A 15,395-nucleotide genomic window follows, 5' to 3' on the forward strand; every position below is an offset into this window, starting at 1 on the left:
TGTCTCCCCCACCCAGCAGGCCCCCAAGGCAGGATCAGCACTGCAGTCCTGGGGTTGGGCAGAGCGAGTCACACCTGATGCTGGTGAGTGGTGCCAGAAGGGATCGTGATGGTGGCAGTGTGTCCCGCCCAGTACCTGTTCCTGAGGAATGGTGACTCCAATTATGACCAAACCTCCTCTCTTGCTGTAACGTTTCTTCTGCCTAAGAAACTGGTGCCAAAGCCAGGGGGCAGAGAGGGGGGGTGAGGATGACGCCCCCGCCCCGTCTAGAACGTGAGGCCCTCCACCGGCCCTCAGTCTCCTTTCCCAGATTCAGTGCAGTTTGGCCTGAGAAGCCCAAATCGGAAGAAGCTGGGTTTTGGTCCTCTCTCTGCCATTAGCTGGCTGGCTAAGAGAAAATCATTTCCCTGTCCTGGGCCTTGGTTTCTTCATAAATACAGTTGGGTATTGGGTGAGAATCAATGCTTTTCTTGTAAAGCCCTTTAACAAATGGAATATTTCACAGAAACTCATGAGTAAAAGTGTGCAGAATTCGGCAGCTCAGGTTGAAGCAGGAGTGGGACCAGCGGCTCTGAGGATAGCTTGACACCACCCGACTAGATGGTTTCTAGGGGCCTCTCCAGCCGGCCCTGGGCAGGCGTTTTAACCTCTCTGAGCCTTGGTTTCCTTTTCTATAGAGACAATACCCAGCTAGGTGTGAGGGCTGATGGGGAGGGTTGCCTGTAAAGCTGCCAGCAGGGTTTGGAACACGGGTGCTCCACCAACGACGGGGATGTCAGTGTTGTTTGTGCCTTTCCAACCCTCCTTTGAATAGCAGCCCAGGCACCACCTGCTCCGGTTCTTCGAGCACTGCATCCCTCCCAGTCCCCACGGCCCGGGACTGTCTGATGGGTCTCACGGTGTGGCTTTGGGCTGGTAGCTAGTTGTGTCTGTTTAAAACTTAACCTCCACAATCAAACTGAGTTCCTGAAGGGAGCCTCTCCTTCCGTAGCTCTCAATCCCCACGCTGCCTTGTACACCGACATTCAATAAGTATCTGTGGGTGATCAGCCCAGGCCAGGATGTGGCCCCTGCTTGGTGTTCAGACCGAGGAGGGGCAGGTGGATTGCAGGGCCCCTGCACTGGAGCAGGGTTAATGATGACTAGAGAGGGCCGGACGGAGCGGAATCCCCAAACTTGTCCCAGCCAAACACAGCGGATCCTCGTTTCCACCCCGGAGCCGGCGGCTGGCCTGTGCCAGCACTTCTGCCGGAAAACAATCAATCAAGAAACCTTCCACCTCAGACTCCACAAAGTAAGGTTGGTTTCATGTCGCTTCTCATTTATTAATTCAGTCTGTTCTAAGTTGTACAGTTACGAAAATAACAAAACCAAAGCCGAAAGCCCAGGAATATTTACACTCTCTCTCGTGTAGTGAGGTCAGTCTATGTTGTTGCACAGATCGGTTATGTTTGGTACCACAAGATGTTTGTAATTTAAACAAAATTGGACAGATTAACAATTATATGTACAGTAAAATAAAAGGGGAGGTCATTCAAGTATCAAAATACAGAGACAAAGATTAAATAACGTTTTATTACAGTTCGGTCCCATTGCCACACCACTAGCAACACCACTTTGTGAACTGCATCTGAGAGTCGTCCTGCAGGCCTGGGCATCACAACACAGGCCGAGGGCAGACCAGTCTGCTCAGCCCGAGACTTCTCCGGGGACTCCCCAGAGTCAAAGCTGGGGGCCCCGGGGGGATGCGAGCGTTGCAAATGCAGAGCCTGTCGGAGGGAAGCCCTGCTCGGAGTAGATGCAAGCAGAAGGGCGGAGCAGAGAGCCTGTGGCCGGGCAGGTACTGACCTATCTCAGGTCCCGCCTGAACGGCCTGCACAGTTCAGAACGGGGCTGCCACACTGCAGGGCCTGTGCTCACGTGCAGAAGCAGGGCTTCTCTCCACGTGAAGCCTGTCCTGGTGTTAAAATTTTTCTTTCTAGGGGAGGGAGAGTACCTGTCCCGGAGGAGGAATAAAAAAAATATCTAGTCCCTTCCTTTCTTGGCTATTGAGAAATAAACCAAGCTCAAAACGAACTCCAGAGCCAGAGCAGATTAGCCAAGGCTTTCCAACATGAAACACCCTGAATAAATAAAGATATAGCAGCTTCAAGGGGAGGAGACACCTACCTATGACTTAAAAACAAAAAGACAGCTTGAGGAACTCATCGTAGTGTCTACAGTTTTCTTTATGGACCCACCACCCACCAAGAGAGGGCTGCTTAGAGGAGACCGGCCTTCCTCAGGAGGAAGAGGGCACAGCACTCACACTGCAGCAGGAGCCGCGGTTTACCCATCCAGCTCGGGGTTCCTCGTCCATACCTGGAAGGAAGTAGGGGCTGAATACTGCTCAGTGGAAGCCGACGGGCCCTGGAAGCAGCAGGACGTGAAGTCAGACTTCCCGGTATCGAGGTCCTTGTTTAGTACCGAGAAGGGCAGGATCAGTGAGAGGGGGTGTGACTCCCCAGGCCTGCGGTGTGGACGGCTCAGCGGAAAGGAAACCCACAGGGCCCAGCCTCAGGTCAGCAGGAAGACGCGGCCCAGCTTTCCACTGCTGGCCGACCACAGGGCTGTGAAGGTGCGCCAGGGCGCTCCCTGCTCATTCACAGCCCCTGCCAGGAGAGGGAGAGGCGCTACTGAAGCCTGGACTACTGATCCTGGGACCAGGTTGCGCTGTGCCAACAAAGCGGAAGGTCTGCTCCAGGCCCCGTGGGAGGAAAGGCTCTGCTCTGGAAGGTGCTGGACGGACAGTTGACCTGGCCCAGCCTCACAGGAACAGTCCCTCTGGCTCTGCCTCTGCCTCCAGGAGGAGCAACGCAACCAAAGGTGAAAAGCAAAGCCAGCCAGCAGGAGGGCTCAGGCAGCAGCAGCGCCCGGATGCCAGCCTGCCCTGAAGGTCACACTCGGGGAGAATCAAACTGTCACCTGATTCAGCCTTCCCTACCCTTGGAGCCAGTGGGGAGCCCAGCAGCTGAAAGGATGACAATCAAACCGATAATTCAGAGAACCAAAGTGAGTCCTAATCACACAGACCTGATTAGACAAATCGCAAGTCAGCAGGCAGCCACCTCAGCCAACCTACCCGTCAATGCCCAAAACAAACAAAGCTGCTGCTTCTCCTTTCTGCCTCGACTCAGACAGTCTGAGGTCACCGGAGGGCCTGCGGCCAGGCAGCCCAGGGCAGCACTCTGACCACCGCTGGGTCCGAGACGGAGGAGCAGCCCAGAGCTCGGGCACCGCGACCTGCCTGTGCATCTCCGCGCGGCCCCAGACCTTCACGTTTGGAACCCCAGAAGCCTCTGCTTTTGCCAGGCGCCTCTACGGGCTGCCCCCAGCTCCAGGCGGGGACAAGAAGCTGTGCGGCTCAGAAGGAAGAGCAGCTGACTGGCGGGTCTGTCAAGCCGATTCAAGTCACCCACTACCTTCTCTCAGAGCTGCCCACGCGCGCCAAGACCCCAGCCTGAGGACAGAGGCCCGCTGTCCTCTGACCCTATGGCCATTGTCTAAAGATTGGCAGTTTAACCTAGAGGGTTGAGCCACGTGTTGAAAGTTCATTTTATAAAAAAATTTTTTTCTATTAAAAAATGTTTTCTGGACAAGTCACTTCTTGGCCCTCTGGAGTTCCAACCTCATCTGCGAGAGGCCTGGAGGGCTGCTCCGCAACCAGGGCAGGGCTCACTCGGCAAGACCTGGCGGTGGCAGGCCCGGACCATGCAGCCGCGAGGAGGTCCTACGGGCAGTAGTGGGGCCTGCGTCTTCAAAGCTGCAGCTGAGACGGTGGTGGCGGTGGCGGCGGCGGCGGTGGGAGCCTGCGCTCCCCATGGCTGTTTCCGCAGCACAGTTGGTTCCTCGGTGGCTCAGCTTGGCAGAAGCAAACACAACGGGGGGGGGGGGGGGAGGAAAGGGTTAACCAAAGGGGCCTGCACAAGGTGGAGGAAACGGAAAGGAAACACAGAAGCAGAACAGAAGGTCCCTTACAGCCTCCCCTGAGCACCCGCCGTGGCTCAGCGCATCTGCTTGGAAGGCACGAGGACAGGCAGGTTTGTCGACTTGGGTTTCAACTCATAAAGCAACCGCTGCAACTTACTGGCTCTCATACTGGGCCACGCTACGTGTACAGTGCTTCTTCCCACGGAAACTGGCTCTCCTCTCCTGCCATCTAAGCTGACATGCCCTCACGCGAGAACGTGGGCCTTCTGAAAGCCTCAACTCCACCATCCCAGCTGCTGAACTGCTTTGAGGTGATGGACTCCTTCTCAGGAGTCAAGAGGCTGAGGGTGGTCGATCAGGACCGGGTGCCAGCTGACTATCTCTGGTCCCCACACTGTGGAGAAGCATCAGCTCCGTTCTGAGGGAAGAAGGTGCACGGTGTGTGCAGGGCACTGGCCTCCCTCCTGCCAGACTCCAGAGCCAGCCGGGACCAAGACACCTGCTGTGTGGAGCCAGCCTGTGGGTGTTCAGACGCTCAGAGCCCCAGGCTTTGGAGTCAGGCATGTGCTCTAGGACCTGGCACAGACCCTGGGCCCTCACAGAAAGAGGTCTGACCTCGCTGAGCTGAGGGTCTCACAGGGGGAGGCCAGCAATCTTAGAGGGATGGGCCGCAGGCCAGCTGTTAGCAGAGCGCAAGGGGATTCTGGCCCCAGGTGGTCACAGTGGTTGGTTGTGTCAGGAAAGGTGCAGTTAGCTCTTGGCAACGGCACCCAGCCGTGGCTCGGAAGACGGGAGAGGAGAGCCGACAGGGAGCCCCGGCCGATCGGAGGGAGCAGCCTCCAGTGCCGAGTGGACTCCGCTTGGAGACTGCCCCCGCCTCAGGAGCCACAGCGCCCGCCCGCTGAGGCCTCTTGGTGCCCACCTCAAAGGCACCTTGCCCCCCCGCCAAGCTGTCCTCGCCCAAGGGGGGAATTCACAGTGTCCGGCGGTGTTAGGTGCGGGCTGAGAGCGTGCAGTGTCTAAAGCTGCCGCCCCGGGAGGAGAGGTCCCAGTGGGGGTGGGACCTTGGCGTCAGCAGCTGGAAGGAGAGCTGAGAAGAGCAGAAGGACGGACGGCAAAGGCACATGAGATAGCGGAGACGGGGCGGGCGCTTAGAAGATAGTGGTCTCATACTTGGTGCTGAGGCTCCGCTTAGAGTCTGGCTTGGGGTCCACAACCCAGGAGACGCTGGCATGGGACTGGGCATCTGGGTCCGTATCGGGTGCTTCCAGCTGCTGAGGAAGAGGGTGAAGAGTCAGAGCAAGCGCTGCACCTGGGCCAGGGGTCAACGGGGCCCGCTGTCCCCCGCCTCCCGGGCCGTGCTGACGTCAGCACCCCACGGGGGCAGCCCTGTTCTCCTCAGCCAAAGAGCAAAAGGCTCCCTGGGGTGGGATGGGGAAGGGGGACCTTCCCTGGAGCATCATGGGAGGGCCGCCTCTGAGCTCGCCAGGGGCAACTTCTCAGTTAAAGGAGCCTTGCCCTACCTAAGCATCGAGCACTAAGCCCTAAAGCTGTTCTCGGTGGCAGGAAGCGGGTAAGGGGTTTGGAAACCCCAAACCTCAGGTCCCTCTGGCAGGGCCAGAGAGCTCACCCCGGGCAAGACCACAGCGGGCACCCATGAGCTCTGGAGAGAGGAGGACACACAGCAGAGAAACAGAGGCTCCAGCACAGACAGGGATGGTGGGACGGCAGCTCAGGAAAGACGGGCATGCAGGCGGGGGCGGGGCACCAGAGTCTCAGAGAGCTCACGGTCACTTCGGGGAGACTGATACACAGACAGCAGGAGGTGCAGAGACCTTGACTCCAGGACTAACAGACGGCAGCGGGAGGTAAGAAGGACGATGGGTGGGGCAGGTGTGACAGTAACAACAGCGACTATCAGGGGGCGGCGGCACCTGGGGTGCGGAGCAAAGCAGACACAGACACGGGGTGGCGTTACGGAGGCCGCCTCGCACAGGCCCGTGTCCTGAGGGGCTGGCCACCTGAAGCGTGAGAAGACCCTCCTTGCGCCCGCTCCACCCCGAGCCCTCAAATCCCGGGGCCCACGTACTGCTGACTTCCTCATGCCGACCCGAGGCTTAGGCACCGGTTTGGAAGATTTCGTTTCGATCATCTCGGCAGCAGAGGCCCCCATCGGCCTGGACTTCTGGGCCTGTAGGGCCAGCTGATAGGCCACCTCGAACGCCTGCCCCAGCGTCAGGATGATCTCATAGGTCAGGTTCTGGGAGAAAACAGCACAACGTGAGAGATGGGATGCAGGAACCACTGCCTCTCACACCTGCCCTGGCCTCATGCCCCTGAGCACAGGGCACAGGCCAGGCAGCACTGCACAGGTAACAAGGCACAGGTAACAAGAGTGCAGGGAACCTGCTGGAACACTTGCTTTGAAAGCAGAAGTTTGTCCCGAGGTGACTGATACATTAGGGAACAATCTGAACAAAACACACACTTTGTGTTTCCTCACGTGTGATTTCATTGGAGAGAAACGCGAGGCAAATGCAAAGACTCCCCTGCTGACCCCCGGTGCCTGGGAATACACAGCATATATGCCACCCCCACCTGGCAGCTCAACTTCCCCACGGGACCCACCCCTGACAGTAACAATCAAGCGGCAGCTCTTCCCAGGGCCACCCGGCCCGCGCCCTCCCCTCCATCCGTGCACCCCTCTGTCCCTCCTCTTTCTCTCTCCCTCTGGCACACAGGCTGGCAGGAGTGAGGCACATGCTTCCACAAGCCGACTTCGGGTCCTTCTCGAGGCAGAGCGCCGTGTATGTAGCATTTATGTATTTCTTAACCATTTAACATGGATAAAATGGAGTGGGTGTTCGTATTAGGTTCCTGAGGGCTGTGCCCCCTGCCTCATCTCCCCATGAGCCTTGGTGCTTCCCGTGTGGTTTCAGGGTGTGGTGCTCTCTAGGAGCACAGACGCCACGTTACAGCAGAACTGACGGATGCGGGAAGATGAGCTACAGGTAAGAGTACCGGGAAGGATGTGTCCTGGGAGGATTTCATCTTCAGAACCACCCCGTGAAGTCGGTTACACTCTATCCCCTTTGCGCAGACAAGGAGCCGGGGTCACACAGCTAGCTAGTGGCAGAGCCAGGAGGCTGCAAGCACAGAGCTCCCGGGCGAGGCCGGGAAGACCCTGGAACCAGCTACTCTCACGGAGGCAGCAGGGACCTGGACAAAGGCGCTGTCTCACGGCAGCCACCATGGTCACTCATCCACTCCCTGTGGGCAGCACATGTGACCGCTCCCCTCAGCCCAGCAGCGCCAGAACCCCGCCTAAGCTGGGATATGGGCAAAGAAAACTTACTGTCCCCAAGAGGGAGGTGGAGGGCTTTTCAGGGAGATGGCCCAGCTGGAGGTTGGGAGTTAGGATGGATGGTCGACCAAGAGCCTAGGGAGATGAAGCCTTGGCTGACCTGACAGACACGCAGCCGGAAGCAGGAAAGCCTCTGTCAACTAGAACCCTGGACGAGCCACTGTCGTCCTGTGTGCTTTAGTCTCAGTGCCAGATAGAGGGGGCTGGAGTGATGTTCATTCTTGAACAGACCTTTGCTAAGTGCCAGCCGGGTGCCAGGACCCACTGCACTGGGGCTGTCGCAGCGCAGGACCCCCCACCGTGCCCAGCTGCGGACTCCACCCACCACGTCCACCGTGCTGAAAACGTGGCAATAGTGGTGGCTGGTCTGCAGGTCCTTGGTGATGTAGGCGAAGGTACAGAGGTCCTCCGGGTCCTGGGCTGCACAGGAAATGTTCCGGATCTCGTGCTCTGCGATGACGTTCTGCGGGGAAAACAGGGTCTGGAATTCTTGGGCTCCCTGAGGGCACACCCCAGTCCCTTCACCATTGCCACCTTCCTGTCCCATCCTAGCGTCAGCCAAACACCACTTCCCCATCTCTTCGCGGTGGGGGTGGGGGTGGCACCTCACCTTGTCTGATTTAGGGTTGGGATCTCCACCCTTGACCATGGCAACTGAGGGAGCAAATGTTCACACCCAGCCCACTCTGCTCTCCAGGGTGGGATCCCAAGCACAGGGCCTGGGGGTGTCCTACGCTCACTAAGTGCATCACAGCGTTAAAGGCCCACAAGCAGATAAGTGGCCAGTGGAGCCCATGCTGGGGAAGATAAGCTGTCCCTCGGGCGGGGCCCTGGGAACCAAGATACGTGGGTGCGTGAGAGACAAGTGCCCCCCCTCTAGGGAAGATACCCAGCTGGCCAGGAGGGGGGTGTGTGTGGGGAGGAAGGGTGCCCCCTCCTCCCTCAACAGCAGTTGTGGGAAGCACACCTTGTTGGAGGCGTCGATGAACTTGACACCTTTGTAGGTGATGGACAGGATGATGGTGGGGATCTTCTTCATGTGCTCCGTGGATTTCTACAGGAAACGGGAGGCCTGTCAACTCAGCCGCACGCAGCGTGGCAGGGCCCCCGTGGCTGCAGGCGGTGCCGCCATCGCTGCCTTGCGTCCTGGCCGCCCCCACGGTAACCTACCCGCATCTTGGCACAGGCGTCTTGCGTGGATTCTGTCCCTCGCAGATCTTTGATCAACATGGAGCCCAGATACTGTGGGAGCGAGCAGTGGCCCGGCTTAGGAGTCCTGCGTTACCACACGGGGCCACCAGCCAATCTGGGACCACAGTCAGGGGGCTCCCTCTCCCAGTGACTCTCTTCCCCCATCCTGGCCTGTGAGTCCCCCTTCCCCCAGGTGCTGGGAGCAGCTGAGGAGTGGAGAACACCATGGGGGCCCTGGGTCCGGCCAGCATGGAAAGCAGGAGACCGGCCAGGCTGGGAGGGCAGAGGCTACTCACATTGGCTTCATAGCCGCAGGACTCGAAGATGAGTTTCTCCGGCTGGTGTTGCCAACTCTGCACAGGGGCATAGGGGGCAGCCAGGCTTGGGGGCCGAAGGGTCAGCTTGGCCTCTCGGTGCTCTTCCTGCAGAACACGTGGGGTCACAGGTCAGCTCGCCTGCTCAAGGGGTTCCCGGGCTCCCTCCTGGGTTCCACCTCTGGGAGCTCCAGGCCGGAGGCAGACAAGCCATTCCGATGCGCTGGGGCGGAGGTGAGGCCTGTCTATGCCAGAGAACTGGTGCAGAAGCAGGGACCTCAGCTGCCCGCCCACCCGTGAGCAGCTCAGCAGGGAAGGCTCTGTGGTGTCTGAGATGAGTGTAGATCTGATCCTGGTGTGGGGAGTCGGGGAAGTATCCGTGGCCAGGGATGCACTTTACAGGGATCCTCATGGCAGGAGCTGGGGTGTGGGGGAGGGGTGGGAGGCCACCACGGGCCAGGTGCCAGGCGATGGGGTCCTTAACTAGGCTGCTGGTGGAAGGAATGGGGAGGAGGGGAAAATTCAGGAAATTTATGACTTCCATTCCCAGCAATATGCAAAGTCTCTCAATACAGAGCAACTAAAACTGCTGGACGATGTGTTTTTTAAATCTTGTAAAATTCATGGTCGTGCTTGTGGAAAGGTGAGGGGAATCCCCAGAGGCCAAAACCGAGAAATATGAGTCACGAGACAAAACAGAGCGAAGCTAGGGCTCACCCTGCGGGGACAAGGGACACCCAGCAATCTGTGTCTAACAGGCCAAGACGGGGGCGAGACAAAAAGCCTGCGGTCCGTGCAAGGCGGGAGGGAGGACGGGCAAGTCGAATAAATGCGAGAGCCCTGAAAGCAGTGCCCTGGGCGGTGGGCTGGGAGCCCTGTCCTGCCAAGAGGAATGAGGCGATCCCGTCTGTGGCTCCCTCCCGCCCACCTGGATCCTGAAGCGCTCGGCCCGAGAGGGCGCCGTAGGGTCTTGGAGACTGTCGTGCCGCCTCCTGCCCGTGTCCCCAGAAGGCAGCAGCAGATCAGCCGACCGGCCGGTGCAGGAGTCATTCTGGCTCAGGGGGGACGACGTCTGCGAGAGCAAGTCTTGGCACTGCAGCGGGAAGAAATCCAGGTGAGATTTGAGACTCATCAGGCCAGTCCTTAGGCTGTAGGTGTCAGCCAATCCTCGGGCTGTCAGGGCCCAGCTTGGGCAGGAGAATCAGTGAGAACAGGCACGAGCTGGAGGCCAGCACCCATTGGGGAAATGGGCCGCTGGGCCCAGCGTGGGTACAGTCAAAGTGACCAGATTCTTCCAGCCAGGAATCCCTAACAACCGGGTCCTGCAGGTGAGCACCCGGGTCACGAGAGCACTCTCCGGCCTGGTTGTAGGGCTGGGAAGCGATCTCTTGTTTATAAAATCGTTTGTCACAACTGATCGCAGGTCCTGGGGGCATGTGACCAAATCCAAAAGTCTTTCCTAAGAAAACACATAGCACTGCTGGTTGGCACCCAGAGGCCTCACAAAGAGTATGAATCAGTCTTCACTTTCCATATCTGAATGTCAGCTGAGCCTGGTCCTCAGAACCAGCCTGGGCCCCAGCCTTCTCATGCGTAAGAGGAGGATAAAATAACGCCCACTTTGAGGCTGCCATAAACGGGCTGAGGCTTGGAGCCCAGCGCCCACCCCACCCACTGGCAGCCACGCAGCTTCACGGGTTTGGGGAGACTCATCCTGAACCACAGGCTCACAGTCTAACCGACTTTTCAGTCAGAGATTACCTGCCTTGAGCAACAAAGCATCTCTGAGGTTTTTAAAATCACAGGGATTTTCCTTCAGAAGATGGGGAGGGCCCTGGTCCCTCCGTGTGTTCCAGGCTTTGTGTCGGGTTCACGTCAGGCTGCCCGAGAGGGGGCCCCTCTGACCCACCCCTGCCCACCACCCCGGGCACAGCTCAACCGGACGTTCAGACATGGCCCCAGCCGTCTGGGATTCGGATATTTGTTTTCCTACTTTTGCCAACATTTGGCCCCAACACTGGGAAGGGAGGGATCAGTTGCTCCTCGACTGCAGAGGTGACGCTGTCTCTGAAGAACTCCCGAAGAATTCTCCTCAGTTCCTAGCAACACGCAGCATACAAACATCCCTTCCCACCCGCCCCAACTCACCCTCAGCTGGGAAAACCGGGGGGGCTTCTGGGGTGGCTCCTCGTAGGGTCTGTCTGCCAGGGAGGCGATGATGCGCTTGCGATGGCCGAGCAGGTGCACCTTTAGGACCTGGGCAGGGGCGGGGAGAGGAAGGTCAGGCGGCAACTGGGCCCCCAGCCCCCAGCCCTCACCCCCACGGGCCATGCTGGCAGCCCAGGGACACTCACAGCAGGGCTGTACTCACGTTGACAAGCTCCAGCTCCCAGAGGTTCTTCACAGTGTCAATGGAGCTGTAGCCACTCGACAGGAAGGAATGGACATAGTCCTGCAGGCCCAGGGAGTCCAGCCAGGAGGGCACTGACAGGGGGCTGTTCCCATCATAGCCCAGAGCCTTCACCTGTGGGGCGAGGGCAGGAGGCGGGACTAACATCTCAGCACTTGGGACGAGGACCCTGGGGACCACGGGGACGCAGGCCGGTTCACTCAGACCACACCAGAGGCTGAGGCTGGAGTAGGTATGGGACAGCTCCTGAGGACCAACGGGGCCTGTGTCCTAGCATCCCCGAGTCGCTCCACTCACACAGCCTTCTCTACCTCAGCTCTGGTCTCGGGCCCCATCTGGGGACTACCAGGGCACCCCAGGTCTGGGAAAGGTGCCCTATCAGGTAAGGCTAGATGGGGAGGAGCGTTTGTGGAGGCCCCTACTGTGCTCTGACAAGATCACAGACCTGGTAGGACAAGAAAATGGTGTGTGTCTGTGAAGCGGGCACTGGCCTCACTGCTAGGACTCATTAGTGCTTCCTGAGCTCTGGGCAAGTGGAAGAGACTCTGTGCCAGCAGAGCTGAGGAGAGGCTCAGGCCTACCAGCCACAGCTCCCCAGGAGGCAGAGACTGCTTCCTCTGCTGCCCTGAGGGCCCCGGGCCTCCTGGGGAGGGCCTGGTCTCAGGCAACAGGCCAAGCCTGTGGGCACCAGGCTCCGCGCCAGGCAGATGCCTGCAGTGCCATTCCTGAGGCCGGACTAGGTCCTGACTGTCCCTAGTGCTCTGCTGGCCTTGGGATGTGGCAAAGAAGTAAACAGGATACTGTCCTCCCCGCTGGGGCTCCTGAGATGAGGGGCAGACCCCCACAGTGACCTGCACATCCCCTGAGACCCGCCCCGCCACTGGCAAAGGCTGAGGCCACGGAACTGTCGGTGGTCACCTTGGGCAGGGACCGCGCAGCCTGGAGCAGCTTCCGCCTGTGCTGTGCGTCACTGATGCCGATTTCCCGCAGGTCTTGATCTTCCATCACATTAGGCCCCTAAGAGCAGAAAGGAGAACGTGAGGGCCTCCTGGACAAGGCCGCTGGCTCCCTCAGGGCGTCATGTCAGCCTGTCATGGCCCCTTGCCATGTTCTTCTCCTTCGCCACAGGCACCACGAGAGAATGAGCCCCAGGGCGCCCCGCGAGGCCAGGCCAGGTAGCAAGCAGCCTCATGCAGCAGGAAGACAAACCTGCCCAGGCTGCCCACCCAGCCCGAGCGGCTCCCAGGGCGCTGACCTGGGCTGGAGCAGGCAGGGCCGGGCACAGGCCCTCACCCACCTGAGCTGATGTGCATTTTCCTGGGAGCAGGTTTCATGACCCCCCAAGGTGAACAACAGGAGGATTAATCCCCAGATTCCTCACAGATGTGATTTTGTGATTTAAAGCGGCGGTAACAGCCACCTTGGGCCGGCGGCAGGGGCAGGCACCCAAGAAGCCTGCCTCACCCCGAGGAGGAGAGGAGTCTCAAAGTGGGGACCTGCGTGAGAGAGGAGGGGCGGCTGGGGCTCAGCCCACGTGGGGCAGTTCTCCCCAAGGGAGCAGCTGAGAGCAAAGAAGCCCAGCATGGCAGTGACGACGAGGAGAATGGCTGGTGTCGCTGTGTTCTTGCTGAGTGACAGGGACGGAAAGCTTTTCTCTGCACCATCCCATTTCAGGCTCACAACCCTGTGTTAGGTCCTACTGGAATCCTCAACTTACAGATAAGGAAACACACACACAGAGGTCAGAAACGCGTCTGCGGTCACACATCTCATGGTGGAGCTAGGATCTGAGGCAGTCGCACTGTACTCACCGGTCCTAACCCCTATCGCGGTGTCTTTTATTACTCACAATGGTGCCACAAGATAGGTTTTTTCAGATTACGATACATGAAAAATCATGGGTTCTGCCCTGTCCCTCAGCCACAGTGTCCACCCCCGCCGAGGGCAACTGTTACCACTTTCCTGGATGTCCCTCCAGAGCCCAGCTGGGCAGCTACACACATGTGCATGCTTCATTTTCGCACAAATGTGATTGTTGTACACATTGTTCAACACCTCATTCTTAACTACTTAGTATATACAGGAAGTCACTCAGTATATGGAGACCTGTCTCTTCTTTTAAAGCTGCATAATCATCCAGATTATGGACATCTTATAAACTGCTAAACCATTTCCCAGTTGAAGGACAATTGTTTCCAATTTCTGCTTTTACAAATGGTGCTGCATGAACCTCCCTGTATGTGCATCTTTTCTATGGTGGTTATCAGGAGAGATTGCTGCCAAACCATTCTCAAGAGAGAAGAAGACAGCTGCAGGCATCACTCTGTCTTCAGGCTATACTACAAAGCTACAGTAATCAAAACAGTATGGCACTGGCAGACACATAGATCAGTGGAACAGAATAGAGAGCCCAGAAATAAGCCCATGCTTATATGGTCAATTAATCTATGACAAAGGAGGCAAGAATATACAATGGGGAAAGGACAGCCTCTTCAATAAATGGTGTTCAGAAAACTGGACAGCTACCTGCAAAATAATCAAACTGGACTACTTTCTCATACCATAAAATGGATTAAAGACTTGAATGTAAGACCTGAAACTATAAAACTCCTAGAAGAAAACATAGGCAGTACACTCTGACATCAGTGTTAGCAATATTCTTTGGATCTGTCTTCTCAGGCAAGGGAAACAAAAGCAAAAATAAACAAATAGGACTATATCAAACTAAAAAGCTTCCAGACAGTGAAGGAAACTATCAACAAAATGAAAAGGCAGCCTACTGAATGGGAGAAGATATTTGCAAACAATGTATCAGATAAAGGGTTAATATCCAAAATATACAAAAAACTCATACAATCAACATAAAAAAACTAAACAACTCGATTAAAAAATGGGTAGAGAATCTGAACAGAAAATTTTCCAAAGACGTGCAGATGGCCAACAGACACATGAAGAGATGCTCAGCATCACTAATTGTTAGGGAAATGCAAATCAAAACCACAGAGAGATATCACTTCACAGCTGTCGGAACGGCTACTATCAAAAAGACAAGTTATAAAGCAGAAACTAACACACCATTGTAAAGCAATTATACCCCAATAAAGATGTTTAAAAAAAAAAAAAAAGACAAGTAAGTGTTGGCAAGGATGTAGAGAAAAGGGAACTCTCGTGCACTGTTGGTGGGACTGTAAACTGGTGCACTGACAGATGAATGAATGGTGTGGTGTATACACACACACACAGGAATAGTACTCAGCCATAAAAAAAAGAATGAAATCTTAACATTTGTGACAGTGTGGATGGGGTCTAGAGGGCATTATGCTGAGTGAAATAGAGAAAGACAAATACCATATGATCTCACTTATATGTGGGCTCTAAAAAATGAAAACAGACTCATAGATACAGAGAACAAACAGGTGGTTGCTAGACGGGAACTGGGTGAGGTGGTGGGGGGAAGACATAGGTGAAGGGGATTAAGAGGTACAAGCCTCCAGTTACAAAATAAATAAGCCATAGGGATGTAATATACAGCATAAGGAATATGGTCAATGTTGTAATAACACTGTATGGGGACAGATGGTTACTATACTTATTGTGATCATTTCATAATGTATGCAAATGTCAAATCACTATGTAGTACACCTGAAACTAATATAATATTGCATGTCAATTATATTTTGATTTAAAATTTTCAAAAAAGGATTAGAAAAAGAACAGAAATCGCTTGGTCAAAGGGTGTGTGTATTTAGAAGTCTGACAGGTATTTATACTCCTATCAGTGCAGCACTGTGCAGAAGTGGCTTATCACTGCACATTTCTTATCACAAGATCATCCCGCTCATAGATGAACTCAAGCATCTTTTCACATTTTATCTACCAAGCACTTACATAGCACTTACTGCCCTCCTCCATGTTTTCCATGCTTTGCACCTGCTAAACCATTGAATAATAGGGACCACTGTTACCCCATTTTACATCTCAGGAAGCTGAGGCCCAGAGAGCATCAGTAACTTCTGGGGCAGAGTTCAGCCCGATGCTCATGTCCCCGCGGCTCTGGGCCGGGCATGCAGAGCAGCTGCAGCTCCTTTTCCAGGAATTACTCACTTTATCCTTTGCATGTTTATCTACGGAGCTGTTGGTCTCTTCT

The 15,395-nt window shown here is 56.1% G+C and overlaps 1 protein-coding gene across 12 annotated transcripts in view; it reads right to left on the reverse strand.

Annotated features, from left to right (window-relative positions):
- Window positions 1–1,556: 1,556 nt before the first annotated feature.
- The window catches only part of ANKS1A (ankyrin repeat and sterile alpha motif domain containing 1A), a 187,387-nt gene continuing 173,548 nt past the window's right edge, over window positions 1,557–15,395 (reverse strand). For 2 of the 12 annotated variants that reach the window (XM_089917985.1, XM_089917989.1), the window contains 11 exons: window positions 12,167–12,265; window positions 11,210–11,362; window positions 10,987–11,094; window positions 9,767–9,931; window positions 8,821–8,946; window positions 8,504–8,575; window positions 8,301–8,387; window positions 7,659–7,796; window positions 6,059–6,229; window positions 5,805–5,903; window positions 3,927–5,240 (listed from right to left, as the gene is read on the reverse strand). In XM_089917985.1, the coding sequence (XP_089774111.1) occupies window positions 5,121–5,240; window positions 5,805–5,903; window positions 6,059–6,229; window positions 7,659–7,796; window positions 8,301–8,387; window positions 8,504–8,575; window positions 8,821–8,946; window positions 9,767–9,931; window positions 10,987–11,094; window positions 11,210–11,362; window positions 12,167–12,265 (1,338 nt within the window). In that variant the 3' untranslated portion in view covers window positions 3,927–5,120. Of the gene's footprint in view, window positions 3,901–3,924; window positions 5,244–5,804; window positions 5,904–6,058; window positions 6,230–7,658; window positions 7,797–8,300; window positions 8,388–8,503; window positions 8,576–8,820; window positions 8,947–9,766; window positions 9,932–10,986; window positions 11,095–11,209; window positions 11,363–12,166; window positions 12,266–15,395 lie in introns of those variants that run through there. The other 10 variants (XM_089917984.1, XM_089917987.1, XM_089917986.1 and 7 more) reach the window with 9 other exon arrangements.

The sequence above is a fragment of the Delphinapterus leucas genome, chromosome 10 (genome assembly GCF_059928025.1).
Source record: "Delphinapterus leucas isolate spDelLeu-1000000601 "Yukka" chromosome 10, BTC_Dleu_Yukka2, whole genome shotgun sequence".
In the NCBI taxonomy this organism is placed as follows: Eukaryota; Metazoa; Chordata; class Mammalia; order Artiodactyla; family Monodontidae; genus Delphinapterus; species Delphinapterus leucas.